Genomic DNA, 19,043 nt, shown 5'->3' on the forward strand with positions numbered 1-19,043 from the left:
ATTGCAGAGTCAATCTGGCAACACGGAAAAAACAACCCTTTCAACACGGAAGTCAAAACGGTTCTGATTGTAAACCTGGACTAAGGAAACCGCTTCAAAAAATTAGTATAAAGCTGCGATTTTATTCCGAATCCCGCTGCTTTCTGCGTGTATTGAGACAGTTTACAGGCTTGTATATCAGTAGGATTTGTTGTTATGATGCTTTAGACTGTGATGTCAGGAAGCTGGTTGAAGGATCAGGGACTGAAACGTGTCACAAGCTGCGCGTGCAGCAACACTGGGGCATGTCGGGTAAGACGTGCCGGCTGTTTCACGTCATGAGTGTGGTGTAGCTCTACACATCAGTATTGTTTATCCGGTCAGATAGAGACAGGTGAGTAAAGGTATCAGCATGAGCATGTTTCAGAAGACCTCACTGACCACCATCATAGTGGGGGTTTTCATCGTCTACGTGCTGCACACGTGTTGGGTGATGTACGGCATCGTGTATACAAAACCATGTGAAAAGCCCAGAGGTGAAACCTGCATCAGTCCTTATCTTGCAGGAAAACCTCGCCTGCAGGTGATACATCATGCACCATGTCTATCATTCCCTTGTTTTCAGATCATGTCTTTGCTGATAAGTTCCTCTTCTGCACCTGTATATGTGGTGGGATGGAGGGAATGACAGCTTGGTGTCAGGAACAAGTCTAACACGTGTGTTGTATGTAATGCTTGTGATCTACAGATGAGCATCTATACAGCTTCGCGTGCCAACGCTGATGGAGGACACACGCTGGTCCACAGAGAGGATGATTTTGATGTGCACACGAGGTTTGAGAGGTAAAGAGGCTCACCATGCAGGCAGGAATGTCAGTGCTTTAGGGTTTAGTTCGTTGCAGGAAACATGCCGCTCGTGCTGCACAACTCAAAATGTTCCTGCAGTAAACCGGATGTGACTTGTCTCCTGTAACGCTCACATGGTTGACCATCATTCTCTGCATCTTGTCCTTTTTTATTTCTCCCGCATCACAGCAATTTCTCAGTGATTACAGTATTCTGTTTATTAAATGACTGTGTAACACCTCTTACTTTTTATCCCTTTACATTTACAGTTAACGTAGTTGAACGTCCACAAGACCGCAGTTTGTTTATTAGTTTATCAAAATCTCTAATCGGCTGCTCCATCATGACCCTCATCTTTTTTTTCTGTCTTCTAAAGTAAAAAAGACAAAAACACAGCTTGTCACGTTACTGAGAAACCAGAAAGTGTAAAGTCATATAAATATAAATAACTTTAGATTTTTTTTAATTCTCAAGTATTTTTGGTCACATGATGGTCACTCTGATACAAAACTCTTTCAGAAATGAGCTCTGGTCAAGAACCATAAACAATATCAGAATCAGAAAGAGCTTTATTGCCAGGCATGTTTTCACATGCGAGGAATATGTTTTAGTGACAGAAGCTCCACAGTGTAACAGAATGGCATATACAGTGTAGACGAAATTGTATGTACACATTTACAGGTGTGAAATGTGCAGTTTAAATATACATATCCAATATAGGCAATAAATTGTATGTACAATTTGCAAGTGTGAGAAATGTGCGATTGAAGTATACAATATATACAATTTGTATGTACACGTGCAATTTTGAAATGTGCAACTGAAGTAAACAGTAAACAGTACAGACAATATGTATGTATGTGATGTTAAATGTGCAAATTGAGGTATACATAGTACGAATGTGCAATTAGGTGTTGTGTGTTCCATGGTGTTAATTGTTCATCAGGTGAATTGCTTGAGGGAAGAAACTGTTCCTATGTCTGGTCGTTCACGTGCTCGGGGCTCTGTAGCGTCTGCCAGATGGCAACAGTTCAAAGAGGGAGTGTGCTGGATGTGAGGGGTCCAGAGTGATTGACTTTGCTTTGGAGAGTGGGGAGAGTTGTTCCAATGATTCGCTCAGCAGTCCGGACTACCCTCTGTAGTCTTCTGAGGTCAGATTCTGTAGCTGAGTTGAACCAAACAGTCACTGAGATGCAGAGGATGGATTCAATGATTGCAGTGTAGAACTGTTTCAGCAGATCCTGTGGCAGGTTGAACTTCCTCAGCTGGCAAAGGAAGTACAACCTCTGCTGAGCCTTTTTCACAATGGAGTCAATGTGAATGTCCCACTTCAGGTCCTGGGAGATTGTGGTTCCCAGGAATCTGAATGACTCCACTGCTGTGACAATGCTGTCCATGATGGTTAGTGGGGGGAGAGCAGGGGGGTTTCTCCTGAAGTCCACTATCATCTCCACTGTCTTGAGCGTGTTCAGCTTCAGGTTGTTAAGGCTGCACCAGACAGCCATCCGTTCAGCTTCCAATCTGTAGGCAGACTTGTCACTGTCCTGGATGAGGCCGATCAGTGTGGTGTCGTCTGCAAACTTCAGGAGCTTGACAGAGGGGTCATTAGAGGTGCAGTCATTTGTGTACAGGGAGAAGAGCAGTGGTGAGAGAACACAGCCCTGGGGGGCACCAGTGCTGATGGTGCGGGTGCTGGATTTGAGTTTTCCCAGTCGCACTAGCTGCTGCCTGTCTGTGAGAAAGCTGGTGATCCACTGACAGACAGAGGAGGGCACAGAGAGCTGGGTTAATTTGGGCTGTAGGAGTGATGGGATGATGGTGTTGAAAGCAGAGCTGAAGTCCACAAACAGGATGCTCACATAAGTCCCTGGTCTGTCCAGATGCTGCAGAACATAATGCAGTCCCATGTTAACTGCATCATTCACAGACCTCTTTTCTCTGTAGGCAAACTGCAGAGTATCCAGTAAGAGTCCAGTAATGTCCTTCAGATAAGCCAGAACCAGTCTTTCAAATGAATTCATGACCACAGATGTTAGAGCCACAGGTCTGTAGTCATTAAGTCCGGTGATTTTGGGTTTCTTTGGGACGGGGATGATGGTGGAGCTTTTGAAGCATGAGGGTACTTCACACAGCTCCAGTGACGTATTGAATATCTGTGTGAAGATGTGGGGCCAGCTGATCAGCACAGGCTTTCAGACAGGCTGGTGAAACGCTGTCTGGGCCTGGAGTCTTTCTTTTCTTGATCTTTCTGAAGACCTGACACACATCATCTTCACTGACCTGAATTGAAGGTGTGACTGATTCGGGGGTTACAGAAGGTTAGAATTGGGCTTTTTCAAACCTACAGTAGAACTCATTCAGGTTGTCTGCCAGTTGTTGATTCACCACAGTGCTGGGGGATGGAGTCGTGTAGTTGGTGATGGCTTTCAGACCTTTCCACACTGAAGCTGAGTCATTTGAGGAAAACTGAATCCGTAATTTTTCGGAATAATTCCGCTTTGCCACTCTGATCTCCTTTTCCAGTATAAGACCCAAGACACAAGAAGTAAGACTTACTGGACAAACTCGGGACTGGTGTTTTTTGTTTCTCTCTCTGAAGGTTAATTAACGTGTCCCTGCCGAAGAAGACACGGCAGAACGGAACGCTATACGGCATGGTGTTTGTCCATCAGGCGGGAATTTCTCCATGGCAGGATCCACGCCAAGTGCATCTGGTCACACAGCTCACTACGTACATGCTGCCCAAACCTCCAGAGGTCAGCCTGATCACCGGCCAGGAGCTGCCCCAGGTGAGACTCTCCCTAATATCTGATATTAACAGATGCTTTTTACTCAAAGCCACCAAATTGTGACTGTTCATGAATCTCGTTAACACGGCAGCAGGAGCAGAGAACGCCAGGTGGTAATGGAGAGGCGGACCGACCCGTGTCTCACTGGCGCTCGCGTCTCACGCTGAACATTGTGGCTGAGAACTTCATGTTCGACCGAGAGGCCATACCGAGTGACGTACATCGCTATATGAGAGTGTGAGCTTCATCAAGTACACTTTGTTACATATAAGATGAGATGTGAGCTTATTCTGACTGTAAGAATTCTCTAAATGTCTGAATCTTGACCGCTTATTTTGTGGTAGTTTAGCATTATGTAGTGCATTATGTAGTCTTGTGTAGCCACATCTTCAGACTGACCGCAGAACATCAGGACTCCCTGGCAGTGTTTATTGAACAATGGCCCAAAGGACTGCCTAAGAGGGCATTAGACTGACATCTAAAGCAACCAATCACAGTTCAGGTTGTTTCGCTGATCCTCAAAAGCGCTTATTGTCACAGTTGTAAAAATGGCTTCCTTCTACCATGAGGGAAGTCGAGTTTCCGAACGCAAAACTCAACACACACACACACACACACACACACACACACACACACACGTCTCCTGTAAATCCTATACAACCCAGTTCTGAATTCAGACCTCAGCACTTTCAGGCTGCAGCTGCTGGACTCTGCTCTCTGCATGATTTTTTTTTATCTCTTGTATGCTTCCTTTCTGTTTTGCTTTTTTTTTTTTCTTTCCTGCTTGCTATTATATTTCTTTTCATTTTCACCAAGACGCAAACATTGTTCCTCGTTATTATCTTTTAGTAAAGTTGTCTGTAAGCCAGACTCAAATATTTCTAAAAGTTTTGGAAAAGCTGAGCTTTTTCAGCTTTGAGGTAAAACTAAAACTTGCTTTGTACATTACATGGATGGCTGAATTTTTCAGGTTTTACCAGAAAACTTTAATTTATAGAGACGTGATGAGGTGCTGATGTGCGTCACTGCATTCTAACCAGGGTTTTCGTACAGGAAGTGCTGGAGGCGGAACGTGCTTTTAGCGTATTTGGGAACACGCCTGATGTTGGCATGTAGTACAAGGGGAAGTATTCTGCTCACTGTAGGTTGAGACATACCTGATCATTCACTTGTCTCTGGTTGCATTGCTTCATACTGCAGTTTTAAACACGGACAAACCTTGGCACACGATCTATGCGCAGTCTTTTTGTCTTGAATATGAATTTAAATAATCTTAAATTTGAATAATCCCGCTAACACGAAACATCAGATAGGATTTGATAATATATTAGTGTGTAATCGACACCAATAAGCAGTTTAAACTTGACAGTATATTATGCGTGTTAATATTAATGTGCAGCAAATATTTACGGATGAAATTAAATTATTTTTTATTTTTTTCCCCCCATCACATTTATTTATTTACTTTTATTATATATATAATTAAAAAAAAAAAAGATTGGAGAACTGGATCATCAGCAGTGAGGCCAGTTGTCATTAGAAGTACACACCGATGTACTGATATTTTTATTTAGTTATTGTTACAGGATATTTCCTTACTTCCTGTCTGCCTGTATGTCTTTTTTTTAGGTTTCAGAGTGGGAAGAAGTTTGTGTACCTGCCACTGCTGTTTATAGACGAGCTGAGTAACCGAGTGAAAGATTTAGTGGTATGTTTGACTGATTACACAGTGAGATGACTTGTGTGTTTGTAGATGCACCTCATGTCCTTTCATGTGTTTTTCAGGAGATAAACAGCAGCACCACCGAGTTGCCGCTCACCATTTCATACGACACCATCACGCTGGGAAAGCTGCGCTTCTGGATCCACATGCAGGACGCCGTGTACTCGCTGCAGCAGTTCGGTGAGCAGCGGAACGAGTTCTTTCCTGTGTGTCATGAGATACGATAATGTTTACATAACGCCATCTGGAGAGCTTAGGAGTGCTGAATGTTAGCTTCCTTTTGGGTTTATGTCTGTGGTTTTAATCTTAGGATTTGTGGGTAGGATTAGTGGGATACTGTGTCCTACTGCCTGGTGTAGAGAGAGAGAGAGAGAGAGAGGCAGAGAGAAAGAGAGAGGCAGAGAGAAAGAGAGAGGCAGAGAGAAAGAGAGAGGCAGAGAAAGGCAGAGAGAAAGAGAGAGGCAAAGAGTGGTAGAGAGAGAAAGAGAGTGGTAGAGAGAGAAATGGAGAGGTAAAGAGAGAAATGGAGAGGTAAAGAGAGGAAAAGAGTGGTAGAGAGAAAGAGAGTGGTACAGAGAGAGGGAGAGAGAGGTAGAGAAGAAATAGAGGTAAAGAGAGAGAGGTAGAGAGTGGTGGTGTTCTTCAGCTGCTTCCTGTTTCCTGCTCTCTGCTTCTCAACCAATCATCTGTTCCACATGTGTGATTTTGGGCACTGAGCGTTAACTCCTTGTCAGTTCCCTGCTGGGGAATCAAACCCAGGCTGTGGACGCAAGAGCTCGGGATCATGCCGCTGTTCCAGCAGTGACCCAATCCGCCTGGCTATAAATACAGCAAATAAATTCAGATCATAAACACGTGTCCCACTAGCATTAAGGGAGCATAAACACCTTTTACTGACAAAAGCAAACAACCGTGTCATGTTCTGACTGTAACTTTATGAATCCAGCTTTTTAAATGTTTAAAGGATTAACAAAAGCAGGCGAGTTGTACGGCAGTTAAAATCAGGATTAAAACATTGTATTTGTAATTATTGTAATTGTATTTATATTCACAGTTAGAATAAACAGTGTTTACATTTTGATGTTGCTTACGATTGTTTAAAATGAATCAGCTTTAGATTAAGAAATGAAAATCCTCTAGAAGGAAGCAAAGAATGACATGAAGCTAGTGCTGCTTTATAACTCTTTTAGATGACCAGTTAATTAGGTTTAGGGCAATTAAACGGGACTCACAGCCTCAGGGTCCGTGGTTCGAGCCTGAGCGTAGTCGCCATCTGTGTGGACTTTCTGTGCGTGTGTTGCATGCCTTGTGTTCGCATGGGATTTCTCTGGGTCCTCACAAATGAAGATAAGCTGTTAGATGAACTGCCATACAAAGCTGCTTGTAGGTGTGTGTGTGTGTTTACTGTACGCTGTGATGTAAATCAGCAAGTGTGTATTCCTGCCTCAAACCCAGTGTTCCCAGTATATCCTCTGCATCTATGGCATGTCTGACCAGGTTACAAGAAGACGAATAAAAGAAATCGAGATAGTGACTTGCACCGCAGACCTGTGTCAAGAAATGTTCTAATCAAAACGCTCTAAACTGCAGTTACTAAAATATCTTGCTGTTGTAGGCTTCACTGAAAAGGACGCAGATGAAATCAAGGGCATTTTTGTGGACACCAATCTCTACTTCCTCGCCCTGACCTTCTTTGTCGCCGCCTTTCACGTGAGTAGATTTATCCGTCTTACATTTGAAGATATCCTTTAAGCCGTCGGAAAGAACGTAGCTGTTTTACCGCAATGCATTTAAACTTCGTTGTTCTTCTCAGCTCTTGTTCGACTTCCTGGCGTTTAAAAATGATATCAGCTTTTGGAAGCAGAAGAAGAGCATGGTGGGAATGTCCAGCAAAGCAGGTGACACAGCTACAGTACATTTTTTTCTTCTGTAGTGTGCGGCATGCGTTAGTGATTTTAGGAGCACCGATGTTCATATTTGTGTGCTTTTCCAGTGCTCTGGAGGTGCTTCAGCACTATAGTGATTTTCCTCTACCTGCTCGATGAACAGACGAGCCTGCTGGTGCTCATCCCTGCTGGAATAGGATCTCTGATCGAGGTGCATCCAAACAGCACAGCAACACTTAAATATAATAATAGAAAAAAAAACAATTTGGATAAATAATCAAAAAACAGTTTTGGATAAATTTGCATTTGGATTTTAGAATTCTGAAGAAAGACTAAAAATGTTCAATAAATAAACACACTACAAATGTGCACGATCAAGCAGGAAGCGACGGTAACGCAGGAAACGCTCGGTTTTCTTTTACAGGTGTGGAAAGTAAAGAAAGCCTTCAAAATCTACATTTTCTGGAAAGGGATTACTCCAACGTTTATGGTGAGCTTGTCGATTTGTCTCTGGGACACGTGTGCATGATCGTTGTCCACAAAACATCTTTTCAGATTTAACTGTGCAAGTTTTATAACTGAGAACAAAAAACCATGTTTTCCAGTTCGGCAAATCCGACGAATCTGAGAGACGGACGGAGAAATACGACAGTTTGGTAGGAAGCGTTGTAGAGCGCGATATGTAACGTGTTAAATGATTTGGGGTTTTTTTTGTTTTATTTTTTATAGCTTAGGGTGTTGAGTATGTTTGCTGTTTGTTTTTTTTACAGGCGATGAAATATCTGTCCTACCTGCTGTATCCGCTGTGTGTGGGCGGAGCTATTTACGCACTTGTATTTGTGAAGTACAAAAGGTACAGTGCTTTCTTTAGCATTGCTGTTGATATGTGCAGAGGTGCCAATATTTACTTGCTATTAATGATATTTGACCCCTTATTATGTCGCTTTGTAGAAGCCAACATTCTGTTTTCCTATTTAAGCTTAGACAAAAATATATAAAGAGTAACTCCTCCTAGGGTTTTCGAGCCACATGAACCAAATTCGGATATATTGTAGACCCTGGTCTGAAGTTTTATGTTATTACTTTTCTAAGCGATCCGAGTACCAGTACTTCCGGTACTGGGTCTCAAAATGGCCTTTTTTCCCATAGACTCCCATTATAAAATTTGGAGGTTTATAACTCGGCCAGCTTTCGAACTATCTACACCAAACTCGGTCAGCTCCTTTAGGGTGATACTCTGAACAAACTTTTAAATTGGTGTACCGACTGGCCTTTCGGTTGTCCCGCAGCCCCGCCTCCAAAATATGCAAAATCAAAAAACCTTTTACAACATGGACATGTGACATCAAGACACTCAGAACAATGAGGGGAACTTCCTCACGGGTATTCTGATGACATCACATGCTCGTCTCCACTTACCTCCAAATGTTTTGGCAACCTAGCTTTCTGTTTACTTGCTTCCAAAAGTAACACTGACCCTTATGTCCACTCGCCTCCAAAAAGCACCGGCCTTTCCGAATACTTGCCTCGTCAAAGCCAACATCAAAGTTTGTCGCAACGAACTTTACAAATGTAGTTTTTATTTATTTAATTTGTTTCTTTTTCTGCAATTCACACCTGATGCATTTTAAACAATGTTATCGGCAGTCAAAACACATTAGGGGTTTCATAGTAAAAGTCTGTTTTGTTTTGGGGGGTTTTTCTTGGCAGTCATATTGGTGCCTGTGTATGAAGAACATGTTTAGACATTCCACTGCTTTTGCTTTGGTTTTAACTCTGAATGTTTTGTCTCGTAACAGTTGGTACTCCTGGCTGATCAACAGTTTAGTCAACGGTACGTTTTTTTTAATGAGATCTCCTGCACTTCATTGCATGTCTATGGAACCTGTAACTTCATAAATCAATTACAACACAAGATTTTGAAGGCATATTGCATAAAAATATAAATAAAAAATCTTACAGCACTTCAAAATCAAAAATCACAACCACTTTTACTTGTGATCGATTTCTTATAGTTATTAATCTGTGTGACTGATAACTTTAATTATCTGGATTTAAATGTAAGAAATAACTGCAAACACGTAAGTCTATAAATATTATAGTGTCGAATCTGATGACACTGTGAGTTAAAAGCTATTTTATAATAACATGCAGAATAAATGCAGAATATTTTACTATTTAAAAAAATACATACGGTTGAAGGATTTCTTGGCTGCTAAACATTTAACAAAGACGTTTCTCTTTTTTCCTTTTAGGAGTATATGCTTTTGGATTCCTCTTCATGCTACCTCAGCTCTTTGTGAACTACAAGGTTCGCATCACTTTACTCACCGCGTAATGTTTCGAGTTCGAGTGATAATGTTTTTCAGTGTTTGATAAAGGAAGGTGTTTAATACCTGTTGATCAGTGATCATGTGGTATTTTCTTCATTCTAACAGTTAAAGTCGGTGGCTCATCTACCCTGGAAGGCCTTTATGTACAAGGTAAGTGGTGTGTCTTAAGACGTAGTGAAAGGAAAGAGACAGTGGGACATGTGAAGGAATATTAATGGTGGTTTCTTAACCAATAAAACTCACATGCTGACTGGTATGAAGGAGAGAAAAAAATCCTATCGTACTATTGTATTTAATAAATCGTTTTTTAATAAAAGAATGTAATATAACACTTGGTTCCTTTTTTTTTTATCAGAAACGTTACGTCCCCCCCCCCCCCAAAAAAAAAATAGATTCCCTCCAATCAATTCTAAAACGTATTAAACGTATATTAAAGTATTAGCCTAGGTTCTAAAATATCTATGCTGTATGTTTACACTTTACAACTGCATTCCTTTTCCTTTATATTATCAGAACAACATTCAATTCAAATTTATTTGTATAGCGCTTTTTTACAATGGACATTGTCAAAAGGAGCTTTACATAAACATAAACATAGACCAAAAGGTTTTTATAAAGAATAATATAAAGATTAATATAATACAAAATTCAAGATTAATATTAGATATATTTAAATGTGTTTGTTTTAATCCCCAATGAGCATGTCTGAGGTGACTGCGGTGACTGTGGGGAGGAAAAACTCTCTTGAATGTTAAAGAAAGAAACCTTGAGAGGAACCAGAGTCAAAGGGGTGACACTGGAGGGTGTGATTATAAATATACAGATACACATATACAGTCTTTACTGAGTGTATTGACGCATCTGCTCTAACCGAGTCGGTCGCCACTAGTTAAATTTATCAAGTCAGACATGTAGTTTGCTTTTGGCTCTTTGTGAACTGTTCTTGTTGAACAGAGGATAGAAATGTACCGACACTGATGAGTGCGAAATCTGAACCAGATAAATAAGGCAAATAATGGAAAATTAAATGGAGAAACTCTGAGAAACCTGGTTCCTCTTAAGGTTTCTTCATCATATCAATCAGCCCAGGAAGTTTTTCCTCGTGACTGTCGCCTCCGACTTGTTCATCAGGGATAGATGATAGAGATGAATAGAAACTTAATTTTAAACTTTAAATTGATGTATTTACTTAATTTTATTCTTAATTTTGTTTAGTTTTCTGTTTCTGTTCTTCTGTAAAGCTGCTTTGAGACAATCTGAATTGTTAAAAGTGAATTGAGTTCAATAGATATATTTTATACCACAGCAATTTACCAACTTAATTGTTCGTTTATATTTATTTATTTATTGCTATTTCATCCTTTTTTAAAGTTACATTTAATTTAGTAGAACATCTTGTAGAACGCATTTTTAACACAGTTCGTTTATTAGTCTTATATTTTGTGGAGTGCCTAGAAAGCATAAAGTATTAGAACAAATGCATTAATAATAATAAAATAAAAATAATAATAAATCTGTGATTGGAGTTCTAGCTAGCCTTATTGTCTAAACTGCTGCGATTAAAAATGGTCACCAACAATATGTCTCGCTAATAGAATATTTGTAGAGTGTTTGCTTATTTCTAGACGTTTTCTTTCCTCAGGCGTTCAACACGTTTATTGACGACGTCTTTGCCTTCATAATCACCATGCCGACGTCTCATCGGCTGGCCTGCTTCAGGGACGACGCCGTGTTTATTATTTACTTGTATCAGCGATGGTGAGCTGTGTTTGTGCTTCAAACGTCCGAATCATAGTGTAAATGAAGTTGCGATTCAGATAGAAAAACTACATTTGTCTCTCTCAGGCTGTATCCCGTGGACAAGACCAGGGTGAACGAGTACGGCGTGTCTTACGATGAGGAACCGAAACGAAAATCGCACAAGGAGTAAACCAAATCCTCTAATCCTTCTGCAGGAGACATCCACACGGACACCCTGAAACAGCGACGAGGACATGGATGCACTTTAGATATGGGATCTGCTATCTTGCTATGGACTTTTGACTATTACATGTGCTTCGTGTTCTCCTGTGTCCTGTTCTCCTCATGTTCCACGTCTTAATCCTCAGATGAAAATTAAATCTTCCAAGGGAGGGGTGATTATTTATGAGCCGAATTGATGTTATTGAGCTAATTGGGTCAGCATAAGCCCATAAATGTCTCTGATGTGCTCAGGATAGAGCCGGGTTAGCTCCTTAACACACACTTCATTCAATCAGCGCTTATTATTAATGCGTACTGTATCTACATGCTGTTCCCTGCTATCCCTCTTATGATCCAAATGTCGCTAATTTAATTTGATTATTGCTCTAATTACTTCCTAATAGTGATGGAACATAAGCTGAGCTGAAGGCAGGAGTACGATACCTTTCATTAAATAGTGTTTAAAAAAAAAGAAAGAAAAGAAAAGTCACATCCGTGCCAAATGAACAGGAGGTTTGTTAAGTAGTTGAAGGTCCTGATGTGAGATTGTGATGTTTCTGTGTACAGAGTGTGAATGATCTGTGTGGGAGTTTGTGTACTATATTCCACTCAAGTGTTTAAAGGACCTCGATTAGTCATTTATTCATGATATCCATGCTTTGGTTTATGAGGAGGATATTTCTACATGCTTACAATGGTAACGTTTAGCACTTTTTGGCAATTTTTTATTTTTATTTTTTAATCAGAAAACTGATTGAAGCGTTTCAACTGAAAACAAGAGGCAGTAAATAAATGGGATTGTTTTTCTCCTAATCACCATCAGTTCTGTTCCTTACGTTCCTTGTGTAAAGGTGCTCCCAATAACAGTGACGCATGAGACGACACACATCCGATGTATGTTTTTAATATTCATTTTCTAATGTTCTTATGCTTCTTCAGTGAAATAAATGAAATCCTCCGCAAACGTCTTTACCTCAGTGATTTCTGATTCAAATCATAAGAAGTCTATAAAAATATAGACAGATTTGTTTTTAAATTAAAACCCTAGTTTATTCATTCTATTAAGTAGATCTAACATTTTCCTTTTTCGGCTATAAGCAGGTGTTGTTTTTAAATCTCTCCAGACTAAATGACATAGAATTGTAAAGTTTATTTCTTATAATGATTTCAATCCATTTAGATGTTATTTTAGATTTATATATTTTAAATTAAGTTCATTTGCAGATTGTATATAACAACTTGTTTTTCATGCACACAGCCATTTAAAAAAAAAAAGTTACATTTAATATGTTATCAATATGTTCTCATTTAAGGTCCAGAACGTATTTTAATAAATATGTCAATGTCTGAGCAGTGAAGTGAAGTGAAGTGACGTGACATACGGCTAAGTACGGTGACCCATACTCAGAATTCGTTCTCTGCATTTGACCCATCCAAAGTGCGAACACACACAGCAGTGAACACACACACACCGTGAACACACACCCGGAGCAGTGGGCAGCCATTTATGCTGCGGCGCCCGGGGAGCAGTTGGGGGGTTCGGTGCCTTGCTCAAGGGCACCTCAGTCGTGGGCGGCCCGAGACTCAAACCCACAACTTTAGGATTACGAGTCAGACTCTCTAACCATCAGGCCACGACTTGCCTGTCGTTGTTATGTTAAGCCTGTTGGTGTGTTATCAGAAAATATTAATATTTTTAATAATTAAATAATAATTAAAAAAACCGTCAATGCATTTGAATACATTACAAATGGCACAAAACGTACATGTTTATGTACTTTTATACAGTGTATGATGTGGAATCTGATTACTCACTCACTCATTTTCTACCGCTTATCCAAACTACTGTACCTCGGGTCACGGGGAGCCTGTGCCTATCTCAGGCATCATCGGACATCTAGGCAGGATACACCCTGGACGGAGTGCCAACCCATCGCAGGGCACACACACACTCATTCACTCACGCACTACGGACAATTTTCCAGAGATGCCAATCAACCTACCATGCATGTCTTTGGACTGAGGGAGGAAACCCCCGAGGCACGGGGAGAACATGCAAACTCCGCACACACAAGGCCGAGGCGGGAATCGAACCCCAACCCTGGAGGTGTGAGGCGAACGTGCTACCCACTAAGCCACCATTGAGTTAACATTCGAGTTGTGGCTACCTGCTGACTATTAAATGACTATCTGCTTCCAGATCTTGGGCCTGTTGTACAGTGTGTCTCGCTGTCATAACCTCAGTCACTAAATTGTCAGCTCAGATACCTTTATAATCTTTGTTGATCTCTGTTTTGACCTCGGTTAGCAGAATAAATTATTCTAATTTATTGTATTGTAGATGCTTGTGCTCGCAGGTGCAGATCATGTATCTTGTGTCAAGTCAAACACTTACAAAAAAAAAAAAAAATGCAGCACCTGTACAAAAATATAAAATAGAAAAACATTTTCAGTTTTGTGTATTTTGGGTCAACAAATTTCAGGCAAAAAGATTAATAGAATAAAATGTAATCTATTTTATTTACAAAATTGTATATATTTAATACACTTTTTTATTTTACAATTTTATATATATTTTTTATATATTGCAAATATTATATTATATTATATAGTATTTTATATATTATTTTATATATAATTTTTATATACAATATTTTATAATATTTTTATATATTTCTGCTTAATTTAAATAAATGAAATATAAAAATTTATACATAAAATAAAAGATTAATAAATTAAAATTTTATTTACTTTAATAGAATTTTATATATTTCATTTATTTAAATTGACCATTCTGGAAATATATCAAATGTATTTATTTTATTTATTTTAAATATAATATTATTATTCATATACAATACAAGTAAAAATATTAAATTGTACTTATTTACTAAAATCTTTTGAAAACAGGATGTGCAGTTTAAAAAAAAAAAAAATTAAAAGTCCCGATTGAAATCTTTTGCTGTGTAAAATATTAGTCATTTTAAACACAACATCTTTAACAACTCAATTTATTGTAATTAACTAATGAGTTTAATTTTAAATCTACATTGACGTCTTGATTGACGTGTCAAGACCACGCCTTCTGTTCGCCCATGACGTGACGTCAGGGGTATATAAAATAACGGCCCGCGTTTATTCAGTCCCTTTCCGCTGTGTACAGAAGACGAGAACGTGCCTAAAGGTGCTCGGTTCTTCTCACGAAGCTAAGGCCTCTGAATCCGGCGACTAGCACCGTCAAAATTAGGCATCCAGGTCCTAAAGTGTGATAAAGTGAACTAAAGATGGCCTCAGTGTCTGAACTCGCCTGTATTTACTCCGCTCTCATTCTCCATGATGATGAAGTGACCGTCACGGTACGTGTTTGTTCTGGGTGCCGCCGCCGCCGCCATGTTGAGCTCCTTCATCACTGTTACACGGCTGTTACACTAAATGTAGTACTATATTACACGCCCTGGCTACTGCTAACGCTAATATTTATCATCTTACTCCGAGTGACAAGTGCAGAATTAAAATTGTATTTTTTTCGTTACGCGCTAAAGCTAATCCATTAGCGTTAGCTTAGCGTTAGCAAGCTAAGTGTATGTTCGTTATCGCTAGTTTGAACTTTTATTTATTTTAACTTCTAAATAGTTACTATAAAGTACTATCAGGTGTTTGTTTATTTTTATGACCTTTAAGTTTTAAAGGGACCTTTTTATTTAAGAGAAATAAAGCTAGTTTGTGATGCTAACGAGCTGCTGTTTCTCAGGAGGACAAGCTGAACGCACTGATTAAGGCTGCTGGAGTGACTATCGAGCCTTTCTGGCCCGGTTTGTTCGCCAAGGTATGATTATTTTATTTTTTCCTCCTTCTATATTATTCATGACCTCGTCCTCAGTTACTTTAGCTTCATGTGTTAAGACGTGTCAGAGATCCAGCTTCATTAATCAGTCATTGACACCGAGATTGTGTTGCTTTACACCGTCTGCTGCCTTCACATGTGCTAACTATCTTCTAATCTTCTGAGACTTGGGTTCTGTGTTAAAGCATGTTCACATGTCCAAGTCCTGACGCAGAGATGTTTAGATGTAAATATGGGATGCAGAATCCCATTGTTTATTTAAACAGTTTGCCTTCAGGTGGTTTCTGAACACAGGTTTGTCCAGCTGTGTATCTAAAGTGCCTCTCTGGTGCTAATTATATGAACGAGTTGAAACCCAGCATCACTTTGGAATGTTATAACATCCAGAAAGTGCTGATGTTCGTTTGATTTAAAGTCATTATGGCAGAATGATGTACTAGAGCGTATATAACAATGGCTGTAGCGGTATACATAATCTAGGTGGATTTATGGGTGCAATACTTACTGTTCAAACTGTTATTGGTGGAGTTTAGCTATATAGTGTTGCATGTTTCAGGCTCTTTCCAGTGTGGACATCGGTAGCTTGATCTGCAACGTGGGAGCTGGTGGTGCTGCTCCTGCTGCCGCCGCTGGTGGTGCTGCTCCTGCTGCTGCTGAAGCACCAGGTAAATGATCTTTATTTTAAATTCATTTTCATGATATGATGGTGTCACTAAACAGGTTTGAAAATTTGTACTTGCATGCAGCTTTGTTTACATGCTGTTTTTCTTCTTCAGCCAAGGAAGAGGAGAAGAAAGAAGAGAAGAAGGAGGAGTCTGAGGAGTCTGATGATGACATGGGCTTTGGTCTCTTTGACTAAAGTGCTTTTACAATAAAAGGAAAATCTAACTTGCGAGTCTTTTATTTTTTATTTTTAAATGGTCTCTGGGATGCTGTACATTTCAATTTTAAAATAAAAAGGCAGATTGGGTGAAGTTTTAGTTTGATTATTGGATGTAGTGTAGGATATTGACTACACTAACAAAGACTAGACTGGGGCATTCCTGTAGATGCCCAGTTATTACAACAGAACTTGGTGTAAAATGAAAAAGTACATAGGCTAAATGTTTTAAAATCGATAAACTTGTATTCAAAGCTGACCGCATGCTTGAGTGCACAGAATGGGGTGCTGCATCAGATACAGTGAACAGTAATTTGATAAAATAACTTACCAGCGAGTTTACCTATATAGGTGGGTCAAAGATGTAACCAATAAATAAGGAATGTATTGGTGAACTTTAAACTCGGCCAAATTTGAGACACTACCATTTTTAACCACATTTTTGCATGTTAGCATTTTCATTAAAATTACAATGCAATAAAACTCAGTTGTGTTCAAACAATACTTATTAAAACTTGGCAGATGCCCTTATCCAGTGCTACACAAAAAGCACTTAAGTCTGTCAATGAATACGTCAATATACCATGAGTCTAAAACACAGGATAGATGGTGCAAGTTCCTGGGGATCCACATCTCGTAAGGACCTGTGCTGGAGCCTTTTCTTCCTGAGGAAACTGAAGAGACATCACCTGTCTTCAGCCATCCTGGTGAACTTTTATCACTGTATGGGAGCTGCAACAGGTGGTGAAAACCGCTCAACGCATCACAGGAACTTTACTTCAAGGTATTGAGGATGTACACAGGAAACGCGGTCTGTGTTGAGCTCGCAGCATTCTTAAAGAGTCCGTTTACCCTGCCCATAGATTGTTTGTCTTCCTCTAATCTAATCTAATGCTTTTAAGAAACCTGCACTTGGTTTTCAGAGTGAAGATCAAACTAAGGTCCATAAAAATAACAAATAATCAGGGGGTCAAGAATACAAGAGTAACACATTTTATTAGTTAAAGGTTCTGTACAGTCAGTTTTCTTCCTGAGAATAATTTATCAGAGTGACAAAGTGGGTTCATTTATAGATTGTACTATACACAGGGGTGACATGACTGACTTTGTCAGCCTGGGAAAATACGTAGCGATTTGTGGTAAATGTGGACTATGTTTACATTAACCAGCTTTACTTTGAGGAAGCGATGAGTAAGAAAAACCTATTAAAACTGTGCTTTACTGTCTGATATGAATAGGTGGTGTTTAATGAATTGAATTTGTTTTCAGTCCCTGATGACATTTTATAACCATTAATACCCCAGTATTAGATACACTATTTTTTATCTTAATTTCATAGATAATTCTTTAAAAAATATATGCATTCTTGTGCAGAATATGACGTTGAACAGCATGATGTGTTATGTCGTGTCTCAAGGTGCCCCCTGAGTGGAAGTCAGAGGATAAAAAGAACAAATGTGTGTGTGTATCAGAATAATGACAGGATCTTGCTGTAGAACAGTTCAAAAGAGGAAGTGTGTAAGTGTCTGCAGAACACCTTTGGGTAAGCTCAGGCTGTTCCAGACTCTGCGTTAGCTCTGATTTCCATGTGGATTCCAGTTGCGGTGTTTTCTCAGATAAAAGTGTCCGTTGCTGGAGTTTATCTCTAAACTTATTTAAAAAAGAAAAAAAAAAAGAAAAGAAAGAAAACAGCCAGCACAAACAAGACAATAAAAACTTGATTAGCATTGTATCTTCAAGTCCATAGAACATGTGTATTTAGGTCTCTATACAAAAGACTTATTTCATAATCTTGTGGTGAGACGTCAGGCGTATGAGGTGTGTTCCATCTGAAGAGCCACTTGTGCTGTGTTGTGATTCAGTATATGACATCACTGTACTGTCCCAGCATCGGACATCGTGTCCGCTCGTCTCTCTCCTGTGCTATTATAGGATCTGTCTCTCCTGAACTTTACGTTCCAGAGGAAAAGGACTAGTAGGGCCTTGACTGAGCGATCATCTTCAGCCTTGCTTGGTCAATTACGTCCAGCAGGTTCTTGGCGTCGACTGCCAGCGCGTGTGCAGCTGTGAGCATCTGTTTCTTGTAGTCCTGCTGCAGGCTGGTGAGCATGTACTGCTGCGCCAGCTTCATCTTATTAATCAGCTCAGCCAGGTCCGAGTTCAACAGCTTCTGAGCCATCTCAATCTGCACACACAGACAGTATTAGCTTACATTAATGTTCACAATATTATCTAATGCATAGTCCTGTTAACTCCATCTTGCTGTATTTTCACATTTCCTCTGCTGTAACACTCAATAAAATAATCGGTACATCGTTCATGAAGTTAAAATGTGTGTATTAAGGCAGAGAATATCAAGTTAACCGTCAAAGTTGCATTACCTGGACGTTTGTATGCTAGCATGAGTCACACTAAATATTTTTAGACTTGATTCAAGTGACAAAACACAGCACAATACCACAACTCTTCCCAGTGGATAGATCTTTTAGAAACCCAGTGCTAAGTGTCAAACCTCATATTATGACCACATTAGAGGTTCATTGATTCATCTTGAGAAAGCGCTTCATCCTGCTCAGGGTGAATCAGGAGCCAATCCTCATAATACAACTAATTCGGTTTTATAAACTGTACGTTTTTGAAACAAAGACAAAAGCAGCATCAACTGTTTACTGCTTTCACTGTCTGTGTTTGCAAAATAAAGAGACAAAAACAGTGTACAAGTTTGCAGTTTGAGAGACAGATTATAATCGATGACATTTTTTATGAATCAGAGCTGAAGGAACCTGATGATGGACAGGTTC

At 39.5% G+C, this 19,043-nt stretch overlaps 3 protein-coding genes across 24 annotated transcripts in view; 2 read left to right on the forward strand and 1 right to left on the reverse strand.

Moving 5' to 3' along the window:
* Positions 1 to 9: 9 nt before the first annotated feature.
* On the forward strand, positions 10 to 12,482 carry clptm1l (CLPTM1 like). Of its 3 annotated transcripts, none has more exons than XM_047808162.1 (17): positions 10 to 562; positions 728 to 822; positions 3,425 to 3,614; positions 3,703 to 3,851; positions 5,244 to 5,322; positions 5,400 to 5,517; positions 6,953 to 7,047; positions 7,151 to 7,235; positions 7,331 to 7,434; positions 7,648 to 7,713; positions 7,829 to 7,879; positions 7,994 to 8,076; positions 9,023 to 9,057; positions 9,479 to 9,534; positions 9,662 to 9,706; positions 11,199 to 11,314; positions 11,402 to 12,482. In XM_047808162.1, exons 1-17 carry the CDS (start codon positions 392 to 394, stop codon positions 11,484 to 11,486), a joined length of 1,623 nt encoding a protein of 540 aa, XP_047664118.1. In that variant the 5' UTR covers positions 10 to 391; the 3' UTR covers positions 11,487 to 12,482. The 3 variants fall into 3 exon arrangements, with proteins under 3 accessions (XP_047664118.1, XP_027031715.1, XP_027031714.1); XM_027175914.2 differs by having other exon boundaries at positions 3,709 to 3,851; XM_027175913.2 differs by having other exon boundaries at positions 11 to 562; positions 3,706 to 3,851.
* Positions 12,483 to 14,648: 2,166 nt separating this feature from the next.
* On the forward strand, positions 14,649 to 16,250 carry rplp1 (ribosomal protein, large, P1). Its single transcript, XM_027175915.2, has 4 exons — positions 14,649 to 14,874; positions 15,270 to 15,344; positions 15,919 to 16,027; positions 16,139 to 16,250. The coding sequence occupies exons 1-4, from the start codon at positions 14,803 to 14,805 to the stop codon at positions 16,219 to 16,221; spliced, it is 339 nt and encodes a 112-aa protein (XP_027031716.1). The 5' UTR covers positions 14,649 to 14,802; the 3' UTR covers positions 16,222 to 16,250.
* A 969-nt stretch (positions 16,251 to 17,219) lies between these two features.
* Positions 17,220 to 19,043, reverse strand: part of ptk2aa (protein tyrosine kinase 2aa) — a 78,696-nt gene continuing 76,872 nt past the window's right edge. For all 20 annotated transcript variants that reach the window (XM_047808144.1, XM_047808143.1, XM_047808139.1 and 17 more), the window contains one exon: positions 17,220 to 18,427. In XM_047808144.1, the coding sequence (XP_047664100.1) occupies positions 18,215 to 18,427 (213 nt within the window). In that variant the 3' untranslated portion in view covers positions 17,220 to 18,214. The remainder of the gene's footprint in view (positions 18,428 to 19,043) is intronic.

The sequence above is a fragment of the Tachysurus fulvidraco genome, chromosome 24 (assembly GCF_022655615.1).
Source record: "Tachysurus fulvidraco isolate hzauxx_2018 chromosome 24, HZAU_PFXX_2.0, whole genome shotgun sequence".
Classification (NCBI taxonomy): Eukaryota; Metazoa; Chordata; class Actinopteri; order Siluriformes; family Bagridae; genus Tachysurus; species Tachysurus fulvidraco.

What these genes read in the sequence shown, in the direction of transcription:
- clptm1l (XM_047808162.1), top strand. Translation starts at nt 392, where the DNA reads ATGAGCATGTTTCAGAAGACCTCACTGACCACCATCATAGTGGGGGTT. An exon ending in CCGGCCAGGAGCTGCCCCAG is followed by an intron (nt 3,615 to 3,702) that starts GTGAGACTCTCC and finishes TCGTTAACACGG; the next exon opens with CAGCAGGAGCAGAGAACGCC. An exon ending in GTACTCGCTGCAGCAGTTCG is followed by an intron (nt 5,518 to 6,952) that starts GTGAGCAGCGGA and finishes TTGCTGTTGTAG; the next exon opens with GCTTCACTGAAAAGGACGCA.
- rplp1 (XM_027175915.2), top strand. Translation starts at nt 14,803, where the DNA reads ATGGCCTCAGTGTCTGAACTCGCCTGTATTTACTCCGCTCTCATTCTC. An exon ending in ATGATGAAGTGACCGTCACG is followed by an intron (nt 14,875 to 15,269) that starts GTACGTGTTTGT and finishes GCTGTTTCTCAG; the next exon opens with GAGGACAAGCTGAACGCACT. An exon ending in TGCTGCTGCTGAAGCACCAG is followed by an intron (nt 16,028 to 16,138) that starts GTAAATGATCTT and finishes TTTCTTCTTCAG; the next exon opens with CCAAGGAAGAGGAGAAGAAA.